The 22,309-nt window shown below is 37.7% G+C and overlaps 1 protein-coding gene across 1 annotated transcript in view; it reads left to right on the top strand.

Annotated features, from left to right (window-relative positions):
- The window catches only part of LOC122801270 (extracellular calcium-sensing receptor-like), a 151,523-nt gene that overhangs the window by 58,314 nt on the left and 70,900 nt on the right, over positions 1–22,309 (top strand). The window contains exons 3-4 of the mRNA XM_044070820.1: positions 9,480–9,710; positions 14,917–15,040. Of these exons, the coding sequence (XP_043926755.1) occupies positions 9,480–9,710; positions 14,917–15,040 (355 nt within the window). The remainder of the gene's footprint in view (positions 1–9,479; positions 9,711–14,916; positions 15,041–22,309) is intronic.

Here is a 22,309-nt window from a genome sequence, read left to right as displayed (position 1 = left end):
ATGGACAATGACAGAGTCATATTTGTACTTGTTGTGGAGTGACCTGAGTGCATGGGTTATGTGACGGATCCTGGCACCTGACAGGTAGCTAATAGTAACCTTCTCCTTGTTTAGCCTGGTAAGTGAGATATCAGTGTGCCTGACTATAGAGTCACCTATGACTAGTGTGTTGGGTACGTTGTTTTGCCTTATTGGCTGTGGTTGAGTGGCACACTGAGTCTGTGGGCTATGTGTCATTTTGGGTTGTGTTGGGGGATGAAGGTTGCTTGCGTTTCTGCTTTGGAGGTCTCTGTTGCTTAGACAGGTTATTATTGAGACCATCCACAAATGTTTTTGTGTTACTATGTGTGGATTTTGGTGGTTTAGATTTAGTGAGACTATGTGATGAGTGTGGTGTGGTGCAAGTGTTTACCTTCTCCTGTTGACTGTCAAGTTCAGTCTTGGTTGAAGAGAGCTATACCTCCAGTTGGGCTTGATAAGTTCATCTCTCACAGGTTGTGGTGTTGGGTGGTAGGAGGAGAGGGTTGTCTGTGTACATGAGGAAATTTCTACATTGCCTCAAGATGCCCAGATTCATCAGATAGACAGGAGAGAACACTGGGAGTTGACCCTTGGACATGCCTGAATAAAAAACAATTTTCCTCTAGATGAGTGAGTACAAGAGCCGTTTTTCTCTAAGCAAGTGAGGAAAGTAAGTACCAAAACTGTTTTCCTCTAGATAATGAGGAAGGTTGAATGCTGTAGTAATTAGCAGGTTATTTAATGCTTACAAGTTCTGAACAAGTGCTGATCATGAATAATAAAATTCAAGTGCTAAAACTAAGAATCTGTATCTGGACTAAACTAGTTACAGGAAAGGGGAGAAAAGTGCAAATGTGGACTTTTAAATCAGAAAGTTGAGTGTGGTGTTATAAGGTGAGATTATGAAACAATGTCCCCAGATGTTTTCATATCTGTACTGTTTTGATTTTTTCCCTTGGCTGTTACAGATAATGCCCACATTTTTTTTTTTTTGTAGGGGAGGGTAGTTCCAAATAATATAACTTTTGTTTTTGTTTGAGATGAATTGTGTAACTAGTATGAAAGTAGCAGGAGGTCCTTTTTCAAAATCAACTTTAAATAAGATGGACAGGAAAGTGCACTGTATTAGACCATATCATCTGTAAACATAACAGATGGGAGGTGTAAACATCAGCGTGCAGCTTGATGGTGAACATTCGAAACAGAAGTGGGTAGAAGAGTTCCCAATTTCTACTTTAAAGTGTCTATTTTCTATGAACTCTTTGACTGTATTGGAACATATTCCTTCTATAATAAGTGGAGAAAGTAGTCAACTAGAAACAAAGAAACACTTCATATTTTTAGCAATTCCTTTCATCTTCCTCAATATAGCACATTATTTTAAAAAGATGTTTTAATAATAAAAACTTAGACCCTGGATTTAAAAAAAAATTTTTAAATCATAAAAGTATATAATCTTTTTTTATTTCAGTCTTGGTATTAACCTATTATGTAGTTAAGGAATCTTCCTCAATTGTAACCTTAAATATATTATAACAAAATAGCATGCATTAAATTAACTGCACATAATATTTACAAAAGCTTAGCACTTTTCATTTAATAAGTTATTACCTAGCAGTCTAATTTAGGTTAGTTTTCTTACCATGTCACCCAAAATATGACATAATTTACAAGCAACTTAAAATTGCTGACTATCAAAATTCAACATTCCTGAAAGCAGATTGCTGTGCACTTTTCTGTTCGGTGCATGCTATGCCCAGTGAAATTAACACTGAATCTTGAATTAGCTTGCAATCTTTATAACTGAGCCTATCCGTCCACTTATGACAATGAAAAGTGGAATTCAATATAGAGCATGAGCCGTCATACGTGATAACATGCACGATAAATTTTGGTATTATAAATATAAGAAATGTATTCATCATATGACGAGAATTGCTAGGCATACTGTTAGTGTAAAGGAAACCAATATGAAGAAGACATTTCTGTCAGAAGAACATCATTATTGTTTATATGCTATAGGACTGATGAGGCAAGCACAGTGAAAACTGTAGTTCCATAAACAGAAAGCTATGATCCCAGTTTAATCGATGTTTAAAGAATGCACATATGATAAACAGCGAATGAAGTGAGAAAGTAAATAGAGTGTATTAGCTCTGTGACACTGTAATAAGCTTTATTGCTATAAATAAATGGCTGATCCACCAACAGATAATAATACAGGTCTGTATTACATAGTGTAGTTAATGGGTGAGGAACAAGTAGGTAATAAGTAAGTCAAAAAAAGGCAGCCAGAAAACGACAAAAAGATGATGAAATAAATGATATAATGTACTGATCAAGTCAATGGATGACAAACCTACAGGTAAAATTTTAAGATTATGAGGTCATTAGAAAGAAAATTAATGAAAATATAGGTTTATCAAATATATGGCAAAAAAAAGATTAAATTTAAGATGTGGCATGACTGACACTGATCTTGCACAGGCTACAGAGAGTAATGAACACCTAGAAGGTACGTGTTTTTAAGCATGGGGAATAGTTACATATCCTAGCCAATGACAGTCCTATAGAATTAATAAAACCCTTGATACAGCCTGAATGATAGAAGTTTGATTAGTGACTCATATCAATCTAGCATAGCAAGATTGGTGTACCTAACCTGGAAAAGAGGGCAGAGCAGAAAGGGCTACACACTTACATAATCATTCAGAGTAGAGCCAGCAATGTAAATTCATAAACTGAGTGTTAACATTAGGCTTAACAAGGCTCTGCTTGATGGTAACCTTCAAAGGACCACATACCCATTTGTGCTCAAACATCATGTTGATGCTCTCCCATCAAAATATCATATCATTTAAATAATGTTCCTAACCCTCAAAATGTTGTCCCTATGTACTTCAGAAAGTGACTCACTGTATTCAACTGTTGCCTGTTATAGCCATAAAAAGGCACAAGACTCTGTTTAGAGGTGTATTCCAATCACATAACCATCTTTTGTGTAGCTACACAGTCAACACTAATCTATACAGTCCTAAGCATTCTATGTTGCTTGAGACATAAAGCTTCTAAGATATATTCAGAAAACGTGTACTCATTTGGGTACACTCTGTAAGCCTAGCTACACCCTTGCCCCCAAGAAGAGGAGACATTATCTTCAATTGTTAGAATGGGGAATTTCTACAAGAGTATTGAGTAGACATGTTTTTTGAGAAGATGGAGTCACCAAAGACTCCTTTAAAATCTATAGAACACATCTCTCCCTTGAGGAAAACCAAACAGTCTAGAAAACTACTGGTCTCTAAAACTTTAGAAGCGATTTGATAAGCCTAATTGACTCAAAATGAGTTCCAAATGTATTGGAGTGCTAATATAAACTATATTTATGACTTCATCGAAAGTAATACGAGTCAAACTCAGCCAAGCTAGAAATTAGCAGTTCAGGAAAAACTCCTAATGACCTACTATCTGCATAAAATAAGACAAAGAGTCAGATCTCTGCAACCATATATACAAAGATCTAGCAATCTCCTCAGATTAAACAGTTAGACCAATAGGGCTGCACTGACCATCCATCACCAAAAAGAGCTCTCTCAAATTATAAGGGACACTGTAGACCTCTTTGAACAGAAAAAAACTTTCTTTCTTAGGATTTCTAACTGATATGCAGAATAGTAACCATTCCAAGTAAGTTTGTTCTTAGATAAATTAGGCTATCTTCAGCAGTGCTCCAATTACCACCTATGTCCATACATTGTACTAAGTGTATGATCAGATCAAAGATGTTAGTGAGCAACAGAGCTCCAAATTCCACAGGATGTAACAAAAATCCATAGCACCTATCACAACACATTGTAAACTGCAATAAGGAAAAATCTTCCAGAAGTCACTTCATTGGCATTAAAACATTGGTATCAATACTCCTGTGGACTCTACATCAGATCAGAAAAGAGTTAAAAGGAGTAATAGGTGGTAGATCATCATGAAATGAACTAAGTAGTGATTTGTCCATTAAATCAGTCCAATCACCTATGATATGACTAGAAGATCAACTTAGGACATTAAGTGAAGGCATGATCAACTCAACACATGTTGCAGAGTTAACAATATGAGTAAAGCTGAGACATTCAAAAAAAAAGTTCCACAGTCAATTCACAAGAATTTCCATTGACACATAGGATCATAGGATCATAAGAAGTTACTAGGCTAATGGCTCCGGAGCCCTTACAAGACTAGCCAAGTTCAATCTGTCTTCCCAAGGGTGTCTGGTTTAACATGAATTTCAGTTGTTATCAACAATAAATAAATAAGGGTTCCTTACATTTCTATGACAGCAATTTTTGAAGACTGTCTTATTTCCACTTCAACTTTTGAAGATTAAAATTATTTTCTTCCCTACAGAGTTATAAAGCACAGTCTAATACTGCCTTTCTCCCTACAATGATTATAAACTCCCCTCCATCACAGCTAAAAAACTGGATAAACAGGTATATAGTAAGGATTTAAGGATCAGGAGAGTGAGGCTCTCATCCATGCGCCTGCATTGCTGATAATTCATGTTTCTTCAGTGGAAGTAGGACAATCACATAAATTAAGGCTCAGTGCTTTGTTGCATTACATCATTATCATTACATGTATTTGTACTTGTACTTTTATTTTTATTGGACTGCTATATTTACTGTAATCTCTTTCAAGGAGCTTTTCTCCCTGGGCCTCCACTGAAAACGAGCTCTCTGGGCCCAGTGGACTTCCCCGGTAATCAAACTGGAAATTAATAAATAATAAATAAATAAATATCAGTTACTGCAAAGCAATGTTTCCTTCAAAGCAAATGATATTTTAAAAACGTCTTGCTTCCATTCTTTTGTATGTAGGACCGCTCCCATCATTTGATTTTAAATATGTAGCTGTAAATCTCTAACAAAAGAAAGAAATATTTTGACACTTGTGACAGTTTTTGATTGAAAGGAATATTTTTAGTAAAACATACATTGCAGTCATTTACTGCCAACTCTGCTTATCAAACCATGATTTTGAGGAACTGTGAATTTTTTACATACATTAAAATCCCCCATTATAGGCTATGCAAAGAAATCAGTTTAGGGGAAATGTTGCTAGACAGCCAGGAATCTGATAAACAAGAAGTCTGCAATTAACTCCTGCATGTTGAACATATTCAAAGGGGATGGTACAACTAGAATTGATTAGGCTTAGGACAAGAGGTGAGTTTAAGTAAATAGCCAAACCTCTGGCATTCCCTTGCCTTTGGCAGTGCACACGCCTGAACCCAGACAGAACTGTAGAAAAATGGCAAGACCCATTATTTCCATCTGAAAACACAGTGTGATGAATATCAAGTCAATGTATAAACACAAGACCAATGTGATAGTAGTTTATTTCTGACTGCTCTGGCATTACATACATAGAGCATGTAATGACAGAGGAAGGGTCGGGCCTTAACTAAAAGAAAATATGGCAGACTGACACCTGAGGAACACATTCTCAGAAATCAGGCAGTAAAAACGCAACACAATCCTTCTTTGAGCTTTAAGTTGTCCAGTTTATTCAATGTATTGAGCACTTTCATCTATCAGACTTCATCAGATACAATGTTTTTTCTTGGTTAGCTGTCTGCCTGCAAATAACCTACAGGAATGCAACAGTGCCTTACTTCAAACAACGAGGATTTTCCTTTTGTGGTTATTAGAAAGTAAGATAGGGGATAAGCAGTTCAGATTTAGATCAGAACACAGTCTGGTCAACCAGATGTTTGCTGTGGACAAAGAAAAAGCTGGAGGCAAGCAAAGTGTTAAAATGGGCATTCAAAGACATAGAGAAAGCATATGACATGCTACCAAGAAAGTTGAATTGGTCTGCCAACAATATTCTAAAGTTTCAAAAACATTGGTTATACTAGTACAGGCTTCACAGATGGATCCAGTAACACCATTATGAAAAATGCTCTGACTTACAAAGGAGGTCCCAGTGAGAATGGGTGTGCATCAGGGTTCAGCATTGAGTCCATTCCTGTTCTTATGGATTATATCAACTAATAGGAGTGGACAGATCAACAAAGACAGTGGCCATGGCAGCAAATAAGGGAGATCAGAAGAAGCTGGAAATTAAGATAGAAAAGAAGATGCAGATACAGGTTAGCAGCTTCATATATTTTGGAGGTATGGCTGAGAAAAATGGTAGCCGAAATGAGGAGGTCAAAGCTGAATCAGAGATGTTGCAGCCAACTTACACAAAATGTCACATGTATTGTTTGATAGCAGAATATGCAAACAATTGAAAAGTAATGCATACAGATCTGTGATGTCCAAGTACCTTAGTATGTTGGACAGTGAAGGAAGAGCTGTTGACAAAGCCTGAGGTGATGGCAATGAAGTGCCTCAGTTGGTAGTAGGATGTAAACTATGGTAATGATGAAAAAGATGAAGGCATCTCAGCTGCAATCCAAATAACCCAAAATGCAGAAAAGGTCAAAGGGCGCAAATTATGTTGGTTTATTCACATTTACAAAAAAAGCAAGACGATTTAATAAACCAGACTGGGAAAAGAGAGGAAGAAAGTAGGAGAATATGAAAATGTCCAACCTAGAGATAGATGGCTTGTGTGAAAAAAAGAACTGCAACAAGCAGGTATGACTGCCAAAGAAGGCAGGGAAGTGGACTCAGTCAAAAGAGGTGGCAAAAAAGATGTGACAGCCTGATGTCTATGTAAAAAAGAAAGAAAGGGAGAAGGATTATTTTATAATCTACTGTTTGAATGTTTGCTTTCAACCAATGCTGGTTGTGTTTAAGGGTGATATAATGGTGCAGCGGTTAGCACTGCTACCTCAGAACTCTTGTGTTTCCACTCTTACTTAGCTTAGATGTTTCCGGTGTGGTGTTTTCACATCCTTCTTGAGCTGGTGTTTTTTTTTTCTTCTGGATGCTTGTTTTCCTCTCACATCCAAAACATGTCTTGTATGAAACGGTATTCATACAAATTCTGCAAAGGTGTGTGTGTGTGTGTGTGTGTGTGTGTGTGTGTGTGTGTGTGTGTGTGTGTGTGTGTGTGTGTGTGTGTGTGTGTGCCTGTGTTGTGTTATGTATTAGGATAGGTTCCATTCCAGCTCAACCCTAAGATTCTGAACTGAGCTAATCCAGTTATCAGAGAATGAATGAATTAATAAATAGATTGATGAATGAATGAATGAATGAATGAATGAATGAATGAAGGAATGAATGAATAAATGAATGTGTTTATTTTATACAGTGTAATACACTGTAGTAATTGTCATTTGAAATATGCAATAAATATGTAGAAGTTTGGAAATAAATAATAACACAACTGCCTGGAAAGAAAGGATTGAGAAGATTTTGCAAGACTAGATTAGTTTTAATAATTTGGAGTTGGACAAAGTATCAAAACAATGGTAAATGTGCATATTCATTATAGGCAAATATACTGAAATTGAAAGAAAATTCCCCACAATTGGATCAAAAAAGCAACACACCAATATAAGTCAGGAATATTAAGTATATATAAAATAAGTGTTTCTTGCATAGGGCAAAAGTGTCCCATATCCACCCAAGGAAGCAGTGCTCTTTGGACAACTGTTTATTGTAATCAACTCCAAGATCACTGTTTTGAAAAGAACATCTCCCATCTGCTGCAGACACTATCATCACTCAAAAGTTGTCACATTTCCAAATCAAATAAAAATTAGCAGCGCAGAATTAAAGCATACTGAATCGCTACATACTGCACATCAGCAGAGTGCAAACAATCCAGCACATAAGAAAATCCATCTTAAGTAGCAAATCATTAAAATAACACAAAACACATTCACTTTTGACAACCTTTTTATTTGTGAATTATTTCATACATGGTGTTTATGTACAATGCAACATACAAACTATACTTGGATTATACTTCTATTCATAATCTCTTCTTCCATGGATCTACATAAAATATGCAATTTGCATTAAATACAATATTTACAAAGTACAAACTAAAAGTGAAAATGAGTGATTAATATATATTATATATGTTGTTAAGTCTTTCGGCTTTTCCCGGTTAGGGATCGCCACAGCGGAACTCCGGTCCGCTAATGATTGGTAGTTGATTTTTACATGCCGAGTTACCAGCCCTGATGCACAACCTTCAATGAAGGTACGCCCATTCACGCATGTCTCCACACAGAAGATGCTCTAGCTGAGAATCGAACCGGACAGCGTCTTACTGTGAGGCGACAACGCTACCGCAGCACCACCACCGCGGGTATATATATATTTTATAAATATATATATATATATATATATATATATATATATATATATAAATATAAATATATACATATGTGTGTGTGCGTGTGTGTACGTGTTTGTGTGTGTGTGTGTGTGTGTGTGTGTGTGTGTGTGTGTGTGTGTGTGTGTGTAAATAAATATATATGCATGTGTGTGTATGCAAATAAATAAATATATACATATATATATATATATATATATATATATATATATATATATATATATATGGGTCTACTATGTTAGACCGACAGTCCACAACACTGATGCCCACAACACCGACACCACAAGAACAAAATCACAAAAACACGAAAGTTCACATGCCCAACAAGCCACAATACCGACAGTTAACAAAACAAAACATTTGCTGTTCCACACATCACACACACAACACAAGCATACCAACAACCTAAAAACCTACAGTACACCTTGCACACAACTATCTATGCACTAACCTTAATCCAAACTCTAACCCTAAGGTCCGTCACTATCGCACACTTACCCGCACCCTAACCCTAACTGACTTAATCCGCCCCAAAATCCTCAAGTCCCTCACTATCGCGCACTAACCTTACCTGCACCCTAACCCTAACTCACTTAATCTGCCCCTAACCGTCAAGTCACTCACTATCGCACACTTACCTTACCTGCACCCTAACCCTAAGTCCCTCACTATTGCACACTTACCTTACACGCATCCTAACCCTAAATCCCTCACTATCGCACACACACCTTACACTCACCCTAACCCTAAATTCCTCACTATCGCACACTTACCTAGTCGTGCTCACACGTTTCCCATGTCAGTGTTTTCGCTGTCGGGCTTCCGAGTTGTCAGTTAACTGCTCTGTCAGTCTTCTGGCATCGGTGATCTCATTGTCAATTTTCCGAACTTGCGTTCTAACATAGGGAACCCATATATGTATGTATACACACACACACACACACACACACACACACACACACACACACACACACACACACACACACGCACACACGCACACACGCACACACACACACACACACACACATATCTTTAACCAATAAGTAGTGACTTTATATTTTTTACCAAAAAAAAACTTTTTGGTTCACAACATGTTGATTTTCGTATTGATTTTAATTATTGTGCATCTTTGTTCTTGAAAGTTTTATTTTTCCTTGCAGCTTTTACATTATGTAAGGAATGTGTCTTTCAATGACAGTTCTGGCGAGACAATATATTTTGATAAAAATGGAGACTCCCCTGCTGTGTATGACATTGTGAACTTTCAAGTATCCAGTGACAATACGATGACTAAATATGTTCAAGTTGGCTATTCTGATTCCCGTCTTCCTCTAGGATGTGATATCTTCATTAACAACAGCCTGATTTTATGGAGTACAGGCAACACCCAGGTGAGTAGACGGTTCTTACTACTTTATATAAGCTTCTTTTTCACTCAATATTCCCAGGGAGGTTTTCATAACTGATTGCCATTTATGCCCTGAAGAATAGTTATGCAGAACTATCTTATGATAAAGACATGCTTGCAAAAATTCCAAATGTCTTTTCAACTTTACATATAAACCTTGTTTGAGCAACTCCTCTGTTTAGCTAAGATGAGAAACCTGTTTTAGGATAAATGGAAGGAATTGGCACTGTAACTTTGATAATAGAATAGTCAGACTTTGAGTCTGATCTTTGATTAAGAGGAACTGTACCCTTCTAATTAATTATTCCATTTAAATTACTTAAGAGGAAGTCAGACTTTCCAATTAACTATTCTACTTACTGCACGTAAATAACGTGTCAGTATCCAAGAATATATCATATACGGAACTGTAATCTATTCACTGCCGGTATAGTTACATCATGAGATGCAGCCAAGTAATCAATGCACAGAACCAGTAATAAACCCTAATTAAAATCACAGTGTCACTCTTAATTGATCTTTCCATACCATGAAGATGTTATTTTATGGAATTTAAAATTTGTTTTGTTATTTTGTTCCTGTTTCTTTTTCTACAGAGCTCTTTTCTATAATAAAAAAAGTAAATTTGCAGCATGCATATGTATTATTTTGCCACTTTTTACTGGAAAATAAGACTCTTAGTAGTTAAAAGTTATGTTTCCCTTTAGAGTAATTAACAGCCGTTCAGACTTTTTGCAAGTGAATAAACTCATTAGCTCTTCTATTTATAGTTCACAAGTGTGAATTCTGGATTTCATACAAAAAGAAATGCATCACAGTAAGAAGAGAAATCAACATGAAACTTCAGTATAAACAATTCGGAAGGAATGAAGAATGGTAGAGAATGTTACACTTAATAAGGTTGACGACCGAAATGATCATCACCTCTTCGTAACTTAGACAATTATTTTGGCTACTTTGGGGGAGTGCATGTGGCATGATAAGTAGATTAAGTACATGAGTACCTTCCACTGTGAATTGTCAAGTTGCAGGTCACTGAAGAACCAAATAGCTGAGCTTGATTGCTTGAAAAATGTACTGAACAACAATGAAAAATGAATAAATATAAGAAATACTCCACCCCCAAACTTGTATATACCAACTCCACAGTTGCACAAACATGAAAAAAGTAGAAATTCCCCCCAAAAAGGAATCAGTGTCAGCACAGACACAGAAAATGAGCTGGCAATGACTTCCTATGAAAAACAGTGATCAGGGAGTTTAGCGTCACCAGCCTGTTCTTGGCAAGTTGGTTTGTTGTAATTTGAAATTTGACAAGCGGTAGAGCAGTCGCGTGATTATGATTAGCTCTGTTGTGAGGTGTTTATATTTACAGATGGATGTGATATCATTTTTGTTTCATTGTTAGAAGGATTGATGGACTTTCCTTCCTGTGTTTTTAGAAACTTACTGGATCTTTAATTTATAATTTATGTTGCAACATAAGAATGACTGAGTTAGTCAAAGTTGTCTGTGCATTATATACATCCAAGTCAAAATTGTCTTTATGCCATGTGATATGTTATTGAACTGAAATCAACAGGTTTTACTGGATAATAGCATGCTTCAATGGAAGTACATCCTATAAAAAGACTTGCTGGAAAACTCAGAGCAATACCACCCACTTTAACTTATAATACAGAAAAAAAGTCAACATTTCGGTCACTATAAAGCACAGTTCAGTATCTGACTTCCTGCTCTTCTGTAAGTTTACATATTAGAATGCTATCACAACCTGAAGTCCAATAAATCATAGAGCAAAAGAGTCGCAACAAAGGAAACTTGTAACACATGGCCCCTAGTCATTTCTAAACTGAAAAAACTTTTTTCACTTTGTATCATGCACCAGTAAGAACTGCGGTGGTGGTGCTGCGGTAGCATTGTCACCTCATAGCAAGACGTTGTCCCATTCAATTCTCAGCTAGAGCATCTTCTGTGTGGAGGCATACATGAATGGGGCTTACCTTCGTTGAAGGTTGTGCGTCAGGGCTGGTAACCCGGTATGTAAAAATCCACTACCAATCATTAGCGGACTGGAGTTCCGCTGTGGCGACCTCTAACCGGGAAAAGCTGAAAGATGCAAACAATCATGTACCAGTAAGATACATTACTAAAACAAAGGCCTACTTGTTGAGATACTTGATTAATTTTTACATGGCATTATATTCTGACAATACGGCTGTATCTCAGCTAAGGTTTAATGGAAACTGTCCACTGTGAAACAAAAGTTTAAGGCAGTGGTAAAGTAATGCAGTATAAATGAAATCCCATTATTCTGAGGCTTGTGCAACACCACATACTGAAGAAAGTCCTGAGGCTTTGTGTCCTAATAAACAGAACTAATTTGCCATTAACAAATAACAAATAAACTAAGGAGTACAAATAACAATAAAACGATCAATTACTAGCAGAATAGGATATCATTACATAAAAATATCTACATAAGATTAAAAAGATAAAATCTTTTTGAAGAGAAGAAGAAGATAAGCAAATTACAGTGAGCTGCAGACAAAGACGTGCAAATAATGCTGTTAAAATGAGCAATGTGTATTGTCTGGAAAGTAAAAAGAAAGTTACTCTCAATTTATATTAGTTAGAAAATGAAATAGGTAATATTAACTTATGAAAAAAAGAATGAAGAGCCTGGAAATATTTCAGTGAGTATATTAAAACAGAAAAGAAGATCTGATACATGTTATTTTTAATGTGATTAGTATATAGAAATCAGGGCTACCTTTTTATTTAACAATCTTTGGACAAGAATAAAAGAGTCATGCCCTAATTTATGAATATGAAATATTTACTACAGAAGATAAATTGACAGTAAAAATAAATATCATTAATCTCAAGTAAAGTCTATGATATAATGAAAAGTATAACAAATGAAAATGTATGTGAGCTGAAGTGAAATGGGATGAAAGCAATAATAGTTTTATTGATAAAAATAACTGAATATGAGAAGAGAATGTTTAATTGTTTAACTTAAATTATTATCTTAATACTGTATATTATTAGACAAAGCAAAGAAATAACAAAATGACTTTGTATAATGCTATATGATTTGCTTTGATAAATACAGCAATATCCAGTTTCCACTACACGATGATTAATAAACATTATTTTACACTTTTACACTTGGCACACAAATTAATCAGATATAATGCCTATCAATCACACACTCTATGCAAAAATGAAATGCAAGAAAAGTTGTTAGCCAGATTTTGGCAGCTGTTACATTTATAACTCTCAACTCTGAGGTGTCTTTCTTATATACTCGTAATGTGTGGAAGCCTGAAGAGACAACTTGAAGGAAGTGCAAGTGTTGCATGCCATTTGCATGCTTCTGTTTAGAGGTGCTATGCATGCATGCAAAATCAGATATTAAGTTTTTTTTTTACATTGATAGCTGGACCAGGTAGAGACATCAGCCAAACAATGCCTGTACGCCAATGTAATCTATGTTTATGTACCATGCTTATCTGCCTTCCAGCACAGTACTGAATGCTTCATTAGGTTCAGCTGCATTTCTTCTTCAAAGATATAATATTGCTGACCAGTAAACCATTAGCTTAGTATATCCAGTAGAATCAGGCACTGAAAGGCTGGACTTTCAAACAGGATTGTAGAAATGTCTTAGTGATTTGAGGTGACTGCTTAAAGTTGATTCAAAACTCAGTCTGGGTTATTTCAATCTACTGTGAGACATTAAACCAGTTCTAATATTTCTCAGGGTTAAATATTAGCATCTTCTTTTTCTTTCATCTGTTCCCATTAGGGGTCACCATAGCAGATCATCTGTTTCCATTTCTTCCTGTCCTCTGCATCTTGCTCTGTCACAACAACCACCTGCATGTCCTCTCTCAGCACATCCATAAACCTTATCTTGGGCCTTCCTCTTTTCCTCTTACCTGGCAGCTTCATCCTTAGCATCCTTTTCCCTATATACCCAGCATCCCTCCTCAGGACATGTCCAATCCAATGTCTCTAGCTTTGTCTCCAAACCGTCCAACCCGGGCTGACCCTCTAATATACTTATTCCTAATCCTGTCTACCCTCGTCACAACCAGTGCAAATCTTAACATATTTAACTCTGCCACATCCAGCTCTGACTCCTGCCTTTTTGTCAATGCCACTGTCTCCAACCCATATAACATAGATGGTCTCACTACCCTCTTGTAGACTTTCCATTTCACTCTTACTGGTACTTGCCTGTCACAAATCACTCCTGACACTCTTCTCTTCCCACTCCACCCTACCTGTGCTCTCTTCTTCACCTCTCTTCCACACTCACCATTACTCTGAACTGTTGATCCCAAGTATTTAAACTCATCCACCTTTGCCAACTCTACTCCCTGCATCCTCATCATTCCTCTATCCTCCCTCTCATTCACACACATATATTCTGTCTTAGTCCTGCTGACCGTCATTCCTCTTCTCTCTAGAGCATATCTCCACCTCTCCAGGGTCTCCTCAACCTGTTCCCTACTCTCACTACCTATTACAATGTCATCTGCAAACATCATAGCCCACGGGGACTCCTGTCTGATCTCGTCTGTCTACATGTCCATCAACACTGCAAATAAGAAAGGCTTCAGAGCTGATCCTTGATGTAATCCCACCTCCACCTTAAACGCATCTGTCGCTCCCACTGCAGATCTCACTGCTGTCACACTACCCTTGTACATATCCTTTACCACTCTTACATACTTCTCTGCCACTCCTGACTTCCTCATACAATACCACATCTCCTCTCTAGGCACCCTGTCATGCTTTCTCTAAGTCCACAAAGACACAATGCAACTCCTTCTGACACAAAAATCAAAATGATTTCCAATAAGCTCTGCTGTAAAGCTCTGTCTGTAAAGAACCATATTGTGTTCAGTTTAGGTGTGGGACAACTCACAGTATGTCCCACTCATCAACAACGGTCTTGTTGAATCCCTTCTCACTTAGTACTCTCATTGGTATGGGGGACCAGTTCCCTATACAGACATCAGAGTTATCTATATTAGGATTAATGTGTGTATTTGTTTATGATTGCATGCAATTTATATTTTATTTCTGACATATCATTTTGCAATCCATTTACAGGTATTTGCAGGTATTGTCTTTGAGAATGTAACTTATAGTTTTTGAACACTTTCTAATAGATCCCACACTCAGTCTGCAGTGAACCTTGCCCTCCTGGATTTAGAAAAGTTGTCCGCAGAGGAGAACCAGCTTGTTGCTTTGACTGCACTCCATGTCCCAAGGGAGAAATTGCCAATGAAACTGGTAAGCAACATGTATGAATCAGAACATTTATTTTAGCTATTTAAATACATTTTAAATATCTGAAGCCACAAGCTGAATTATTTGACTTTGCACATCTAATTATTTACTGTAATATTTTACAGTCTAAAAAATATGTCTCTGTTTTAATTATATATGGCTTTTATCAGTGCATGCAAATCAAAGTAGCCATAAAAAGTAACACATTTAGAATATCTGTTACATGACACAGACATGCATTGCAGTTCAGAAAGACTGACAGCTCATGGCAATTGCCTTGACAGGACAGTCAATTACAGCGATGAAGAGAATATGCAGTTAAAGCACAGCTATGGCTGCAATGAGAAAGGCCTCATTATCAGCACATTGGTGTAAATCTCTGAATTGCATATTAGTCAACATAATCATTATCAGAACTAAAGGCAGTAATGTTCTCCCTAGTGGCCCATCCATCACTTTAGCAAAGATACCCTTCTACAGACACACACACACACACACACACACACACACACACGCACACTCACACACACACACACACAAAATCAGCACAGACTCCCATGCATAAACACATGTAGTGACACTCGCAGACATTCCCACACATGCACACACATCCATCCAACAGCAAATAAACTTCTCTAAACCTCTCCTGCAGTTGATCACAGTCATAAAATGGTCACACATTCACCCACATTCACTGTCCAATGCGTGCATGTGCGTGTGCATGCGCGCGCACACACACACACACACACACACACACACACACACACACACACACACACACACACACACACACACACACACACACACACACACACCCACACACACTTGGCACTCGGCCATGCCGTTTCATTTATTTTCTTACAGACACATGGATGAACACACATCTACACTAATATGCTCATTAACATTATTTTGCAGAATGTATCTGCACTAAGAGTACTGTCATAAGAGTAAATAGCTGGCTGACATCTTTTTATAGTTGTCACTTATTCCTCCAACAGTGAACATTATACAGATGAACAATTCTCAGAATTATTAGGTGGCATAAATCAGGATCCTTTGCCATTTCTGGAGGAGGGTTCATGGCTAATTAGACTGCTGCATTATCATTCAGTTCTGCCTGTGAGACTGCCCTCCATGCTAAGCCCCCTGAATGTAGAAGACTTGTGTAGTATGGATGTCTAGGAATCTGAAAAGCTTACCATAAGGGGGAAATGGCTTTGTTATGGCTTCTTCCTTGTGATAAGCTTTTTTTGATCCCAATCATAATCTCAAGAATTGCAGAAAGCTGGAATTCAGAGACAAATACGATTCCTGTCAGATTTACCCTCTTGATTTAATATGTTCTTTTTTTTTAATTCTTGTAGTCATTCTTTAGAAAATCACATCGTATTTCCATGCATTTGCTGCATAGAGGAAATATGTCTGAGAAAATGATTTACTGGTTATAATAACACCAAACAAAGCAGCACCTAATCAAATCAAATACCAAACATTGAGTATAAAAATGAGTGTTGCTAGTTTCTGTATCTGTGAGGAATATTTCACTCCTGAAAATATATTCTCTGCAAATGGCTTGAGGAAAGTGTCATTTTTGCAGCTAGAAAGCGTTGCTTCTAGTTTCAAATGCATATGGTTTTCATTATTATTTGATATTAACATAATGCTTTTGTATTCACATAACTCCAAAACCTGCTACCTATACACTTTCTCTCTCTCTCATAGTATATGCCTTCAGTAAACATGCTTGCTACAAATGGTATCCCTCAACAAATATGGACTTGTAATCTCTGTCTGTTATTTTTTATAACATAGAGATTGTTCATATGTAGATATTGCTGATTTTAATTGCCTTTTCTGTTTTTCTTTTCTCACTAGATACTACTTGTATAACAATATTTTTAACACTATATATAATATTATTATTGTTGCTATTTGTGTTTATGAATGAATGTAGAGCTTTTCTCCCCAGGCCTTCACTGTAAATGGTCCTCACCCAGTCAGACCATCCCAGTTAACAAAAGAAAAATAAATGAATAAATAAATTATTTAAAATCCATTGGGTTCAGAAACAGTGTGGACACAATCACAGCTAGTCCTCCACTTTTTATTTATGTGTGTGACTAGTCACAGTGTTCTTTAAAAATCAATGTGACTTGTGAAGTGTGGACAATAAACATGTTATTGAATATCCTCCTCTGGACACAGCATGGACTACAAGGAAGTAAAATCAGCAGTAGTGTCATGCATACATCTCACTGGTGTTCTGTCTTGCATACACTATCAACAAGAAAAAAAAAGTTATGTAAGTTGGGAAAGATAATAGGGAAAGTGAGTGTAAGCTAACTGGGTTAGGATATATAGTAGGAGCACACAAAAAAAGTCATACAACACAGACAAGAGTCGAAGAAGAGGTGAAGTGGATATCAGACACATAGTGGAAAGATAATGGCTTCTTTCAGGGATTAGGGTGTGTAGGTGACTGCTGCAGCTGGAGCCACAGCTGACATGATATTGCTGGCAGTGGTGTATTAGCCACCGGTGGTGGGATGACAGGATAGTGGGAGGGATTCTGGTCTGGATGCTGCTGCATATAAGTATAAAATACCTGAAAAGGAAAAATAAATAAATAAATAAATATATATATATATATATATATATATATATATATATATACTAGACACGAAAGTGAGAAAGAGAGTGGAAAAGAGAAAACACAAATAGAGTGAAACAATGCAGGTATAACATCATTAGAGTTTGACCACTTTACCTGTGATATAAGGCAAGGGTCGTGAAAATACAACCGTACTGGAACAATGATGAACCTATATGCAACCCTTAGCAAGACTTGAATCCACTAACTTCATCACATATAATGTCAAAGACACTTTATTTATATGCAGAACTACAGCTAAAGGAAAATAGAAGCCTGCATCTCCATTGGGATATGAAAACTCCTTAACCAAAGCCATAGTTAGAAGTGAAATAGTTTTCAAAGATAAGTGCTTACAAATTCACATTCACACCTGGATTCTTCTGTGACATCTGCTGTGGAATTATGATCAGCTTATTTGCACAACCAGTGCCAGAAAAGTCCATAGTAATGTGTGATAGTGGTTGTTCAAAATAACTGGAGGTGTGAACTATGATAACCTAGCCTGGTGGTATAAACTGAGCATTAGCAGTACCCAGCAGTTGTACATGGGCATTGACAATCCCCTTCTCTATACTCTGTGTACATTCAGAGCAGAAAAGAAAAGTGATTTGGAGCCCTTACATGAGCATGGGGAGGGGTGTATTTTTTTAACAAACTGAAGGTTAAAAATAGTAATATAGGAAAAAAGTGAAAAAGGGAAATAAGCAAAGAGAGGAATATAGGGTAAAGGATTAAGGAATGAGCAGGACTGAGGTGGAAAATGTGGGTAAACATTTTTTAATAGGCTGGAGCCCATTTTTGATACATAAAGAGAAGATAAGCTGGGGAAGGAAGGAAAGAAAGTGAGGGGAAGGTAAGAGGGTTTGAGTAGATAGCATGAGAAGACAGATGAGATTGGCAGGGGTTATGGTAACACAATGAGAGAGAGAGGTAACTCAGTGGTCAAAGAAACATCAGACAAACAGAAGGAAGACAATGGTGTGGAGGAGTGCACAACTAACAATGGTGGACATTTACATAAAAGGAGAGCAGGACACAGAGATGTGAGAGAGGACAGGGTTCTGCAGCTGCAGTCCCTGTCAGCTATGATCCAGTGGAAGATCACTTGCCACCATGAGTACCAGCAACACTGGGTCTTGTCTCAGATTGCGGAGGCAGTGCTGGACATGGATGTGACTCAGTGAATCAATGGAGAAGGTTCCCCACCTTGCCAGTTTGAGCATGTAACCTCCTTTCGGTTATCTACATCACAATGTCACCCAACTGCAGATGGGCAATAAAGGTGTTATCTCTGGTAGCACTGCTACTGGTGGGCACACCAATCTTGGCATCCAGTGCAGGGTTACCTAAAACAGGTGGTTCAGGTAGAGCAAATGATGTGGAGGCAATAGTTACAGGCTGGGACTCAGATGCAACAGGTGTTTATGGTGGTGGTGGTGGTGGTTGCTGTTGCCTATTGGCATCTGGCAGATTTTACTGGACTGACTGATGCAGCTCTTGATGCTGTTGCTGCATATAATAGTAAAATTATTAGAGACAAGTAAAATAATAAACAAAATAAATGTATGTATTTCCCTTTCCCAGACCTCTTCCAACACATAACCAAGCTCCATTGACTATTGCCCCCTCTCTTTTCTGTATCGCCCTCTTTCAATGTCTTAAAATTAAACTTGTGGCATACCCCACTTTTATTCTTAAGCCCAAACTGAAGTACCCCATTCCCCTTACTGACCACCCTCACCTTTTCCATCTTGTCTTTGCTCTTCTAGTTTCTGGTGACATCCGTCTCAATCCTGGTCCCTCCCCTCTTTCCAGTCCCCCTCCACCTTCATCTGCTGTCCCCCCAAAAACATTTTAAAATATCTCCAGCCTCAAACATCTTTCTATCTCTGCAATTAACATCCAAAGCCTAAACAAAAAAAGTCTGAACTTCACGCATGGTTGACCCAGCACAAACCTCACATCCTGGCCTTATCGAAAACCTGGCAAAAACCTCATAGCAATTCCTCTGAATTTCTCCCACCTCATTACAATATCTATAGGCCTGATAGGACACCCAAAAAACGTGGTGGGGTGGCTATCCTGTACTCTGTTTCACTGATGCTAACAACTATAGATATTACCCTGCTTAGTTTCTCCCCTGCTGAACTACTGCTCCTAGGCTGCCACAACAATAACTATAGGAAGTTTGCTATTGCCTCTGTCTATATCCCCCCAGGTAAAAACATCCCTATCCTTGAACATTTACTCTCCTGGATAAACACCACCATCTCCCAGGAAACCATCATTCTTGGAGGTGTTAATATAGATTGGAACTCCTTTACTGGTGACTCACCCCAACATTTCGTAAACCTGTATGGATTCTCACAATTGATCACTACCCCTACCAACTACAGTAAAAACATGACTGGTTCCATAACTGACTGGATCTTGACCAACTCTCCAAACAGCTATTGTAACTCTTCTACCTTCCCTGACTCTATTAGTGATCATTCTTCCATCTCTATCTTAAGGCACTCTCCTCATCTCTTCAAGCCCCATCTCTACAGAGATTGTAGGAAACTGACTACATTTTTCCCTGAAACATTTAACTATAGACTCTCTGCTAACAACTGGTATTTCCTAAAAACTCTCCTGCTCAGTGATGCTGTTACTAAATTCAACCACATTTTTCTTGATGTCCTAAACTCTCTTGTCCCAACTCGCAAAATCAGAATCAAATCTAATTTTGCACCCTGACTCTCCAAAGCTACTCATGCTTTGATGCATGAAAGAGATGCTCTATGGAAAAAATAGCAAACCACTAAAACTTCTACCTTTCTCCAAGGTTATAAGCAACTCAGAAATTGTGTAAAAAACATCATTTTGGATAAATGCCAATATTTCACTACCCAAATGACCCCCAAAAATTCTGGAGTACTATCAACTTCCTGCTCCACACTGGTTCTCATACCATCCGTAACCCTTTCTCCTATCACTCTCACCTCTGAAACTGCAGACTTACTCAACAAACACTTTATAGACAGCATCTCAAAACTCCTACCTTCTGGTAACTCTGCTCATCCCAACTCTTCTGCATCACCCTCACCTCCCCCTAAACTTTCATGCTCCTCTGTCTCTCAGCCTTTTACCTTGTGACCTGTTTCTACTAAATATATCAAATCCCTGCTTTTTAAAGTAAAACCATGCTCTCCATCCACTGATAAACTCCCCCCTCAATTTCTGAAAATTGCTGCTGACTCTATTGCATATCCTGTATCTATCTTAATCAACCGCTCCATTCAGATATCTACCATACCGGAAATATGGAAATCCTTCTATACCACTCCTCTGCACAAAGGTGGCAACACTGTTGAACCCTCTAACTATAGATAAACGATTATTCTCTCATCTCTCTCTAAGATCCTTGAAAAATGTATACATACCCAACTACTGTCCTAGCTCATTCACAAAAATCTCCTCACCTCCACGGAACATGGTTTCCGCCCTAAACACAGTACCTTGACTGCATTATTATCCTTTACTCAAAAGGTTGCAGAAGCTGGGGACAACAACCTCCTCATCTCCTGTCCATTCCTTGATCTCCCTAAAGCCTTTGATACTGTGTCTCATCCCCGTCCTTCTTAACAAATTCTCAGACCTAAATCTCTCTCCTTCTATTCTTGGCTGGTTCCAATCCTACCTTACTGGCAGAAAACAAGCTGTTAGATGACAGTAGGCTTTCTCACCCTTCCTTACTGTTCAAACAGGAGTACCCCAAGGCTCCATATTTGGACCACTCCTTTTCAACATTTTTATCAATAACCTACATGAATCCTGCAGTCTCTCATCTGTAATACAATACGCAGACAACTCTACTGTCTTATCTATCTCCAATACTATCTCTGAACTACACACACTAACACAGAATTCCTTTACCTGTGTTGAAAAATGGCTCAGAAATAATCAACTAATCCTTAACCCGATGAAAACTCAACTCCTTCTCTTCCTACCTCAGACACTCTCTCACCTTAAATCCAACTTTTCTCTTTCCCCCTAGATGGCACCACTATCTCCCCTGTCTCACACACTAAACTCCTCTGGGTAATAATTGATGACCAACTAAAATTTGACTTGCACATACAACAGAACATCAAAAAAAAAAAACACCATAAACTTGGACTACTTTATAAGAACAAAAATGTCCTCTTTACTGCCACTAAATGCACTCTTCCGCAGGCATTTCTCTTACCTAGTCTTATATATGCTTCCCCCATCCTTACCAATATCCAAACTACCTCAATGTGGAAATTGGGACAAACCTACAACAAAGTTGCCAGATTTATTCTAAACCAACCACTCTCATCGCATCACTGCTTCTCACTAAACAAACGTCAATGGCTGGAATTTCTGCATTTCTCCTACAATCGCAACTCCACACTAACTTTTCCATACTCGACAATCCCTCTGCCTGCCCTGCTTTCACCTCCCATGTTGCTCTCTACCCCCCCAGCCTCTCAAGAGTTCTGATCAGCATCTTCTCTCAGTTTATAAACCCAAAAGGAATACTGGCAAACTACTTTACAAACACTCTGCCTCAATACATTTGAACAAACTCTCTCTCTCCATACTAGATC

Source organism: Protopterus annectens, chromosome 4.part1, assembly GCF_019279795.1.
Source record: "Protopterus annectens isolate FY-2018-M chromosome 4.part1, PAN1.0, whole genome shotgun sequence".
NCBI lineage: Eukaryota > Metazoa > Chordata > Ceratodontiformes > Protopteridae > Protopterus > Protopterus annectens.
Note: the sequence above shows the minus strand (reverse complement) of the source record. Positions and strands in the feature narration are given on the sequence as shown.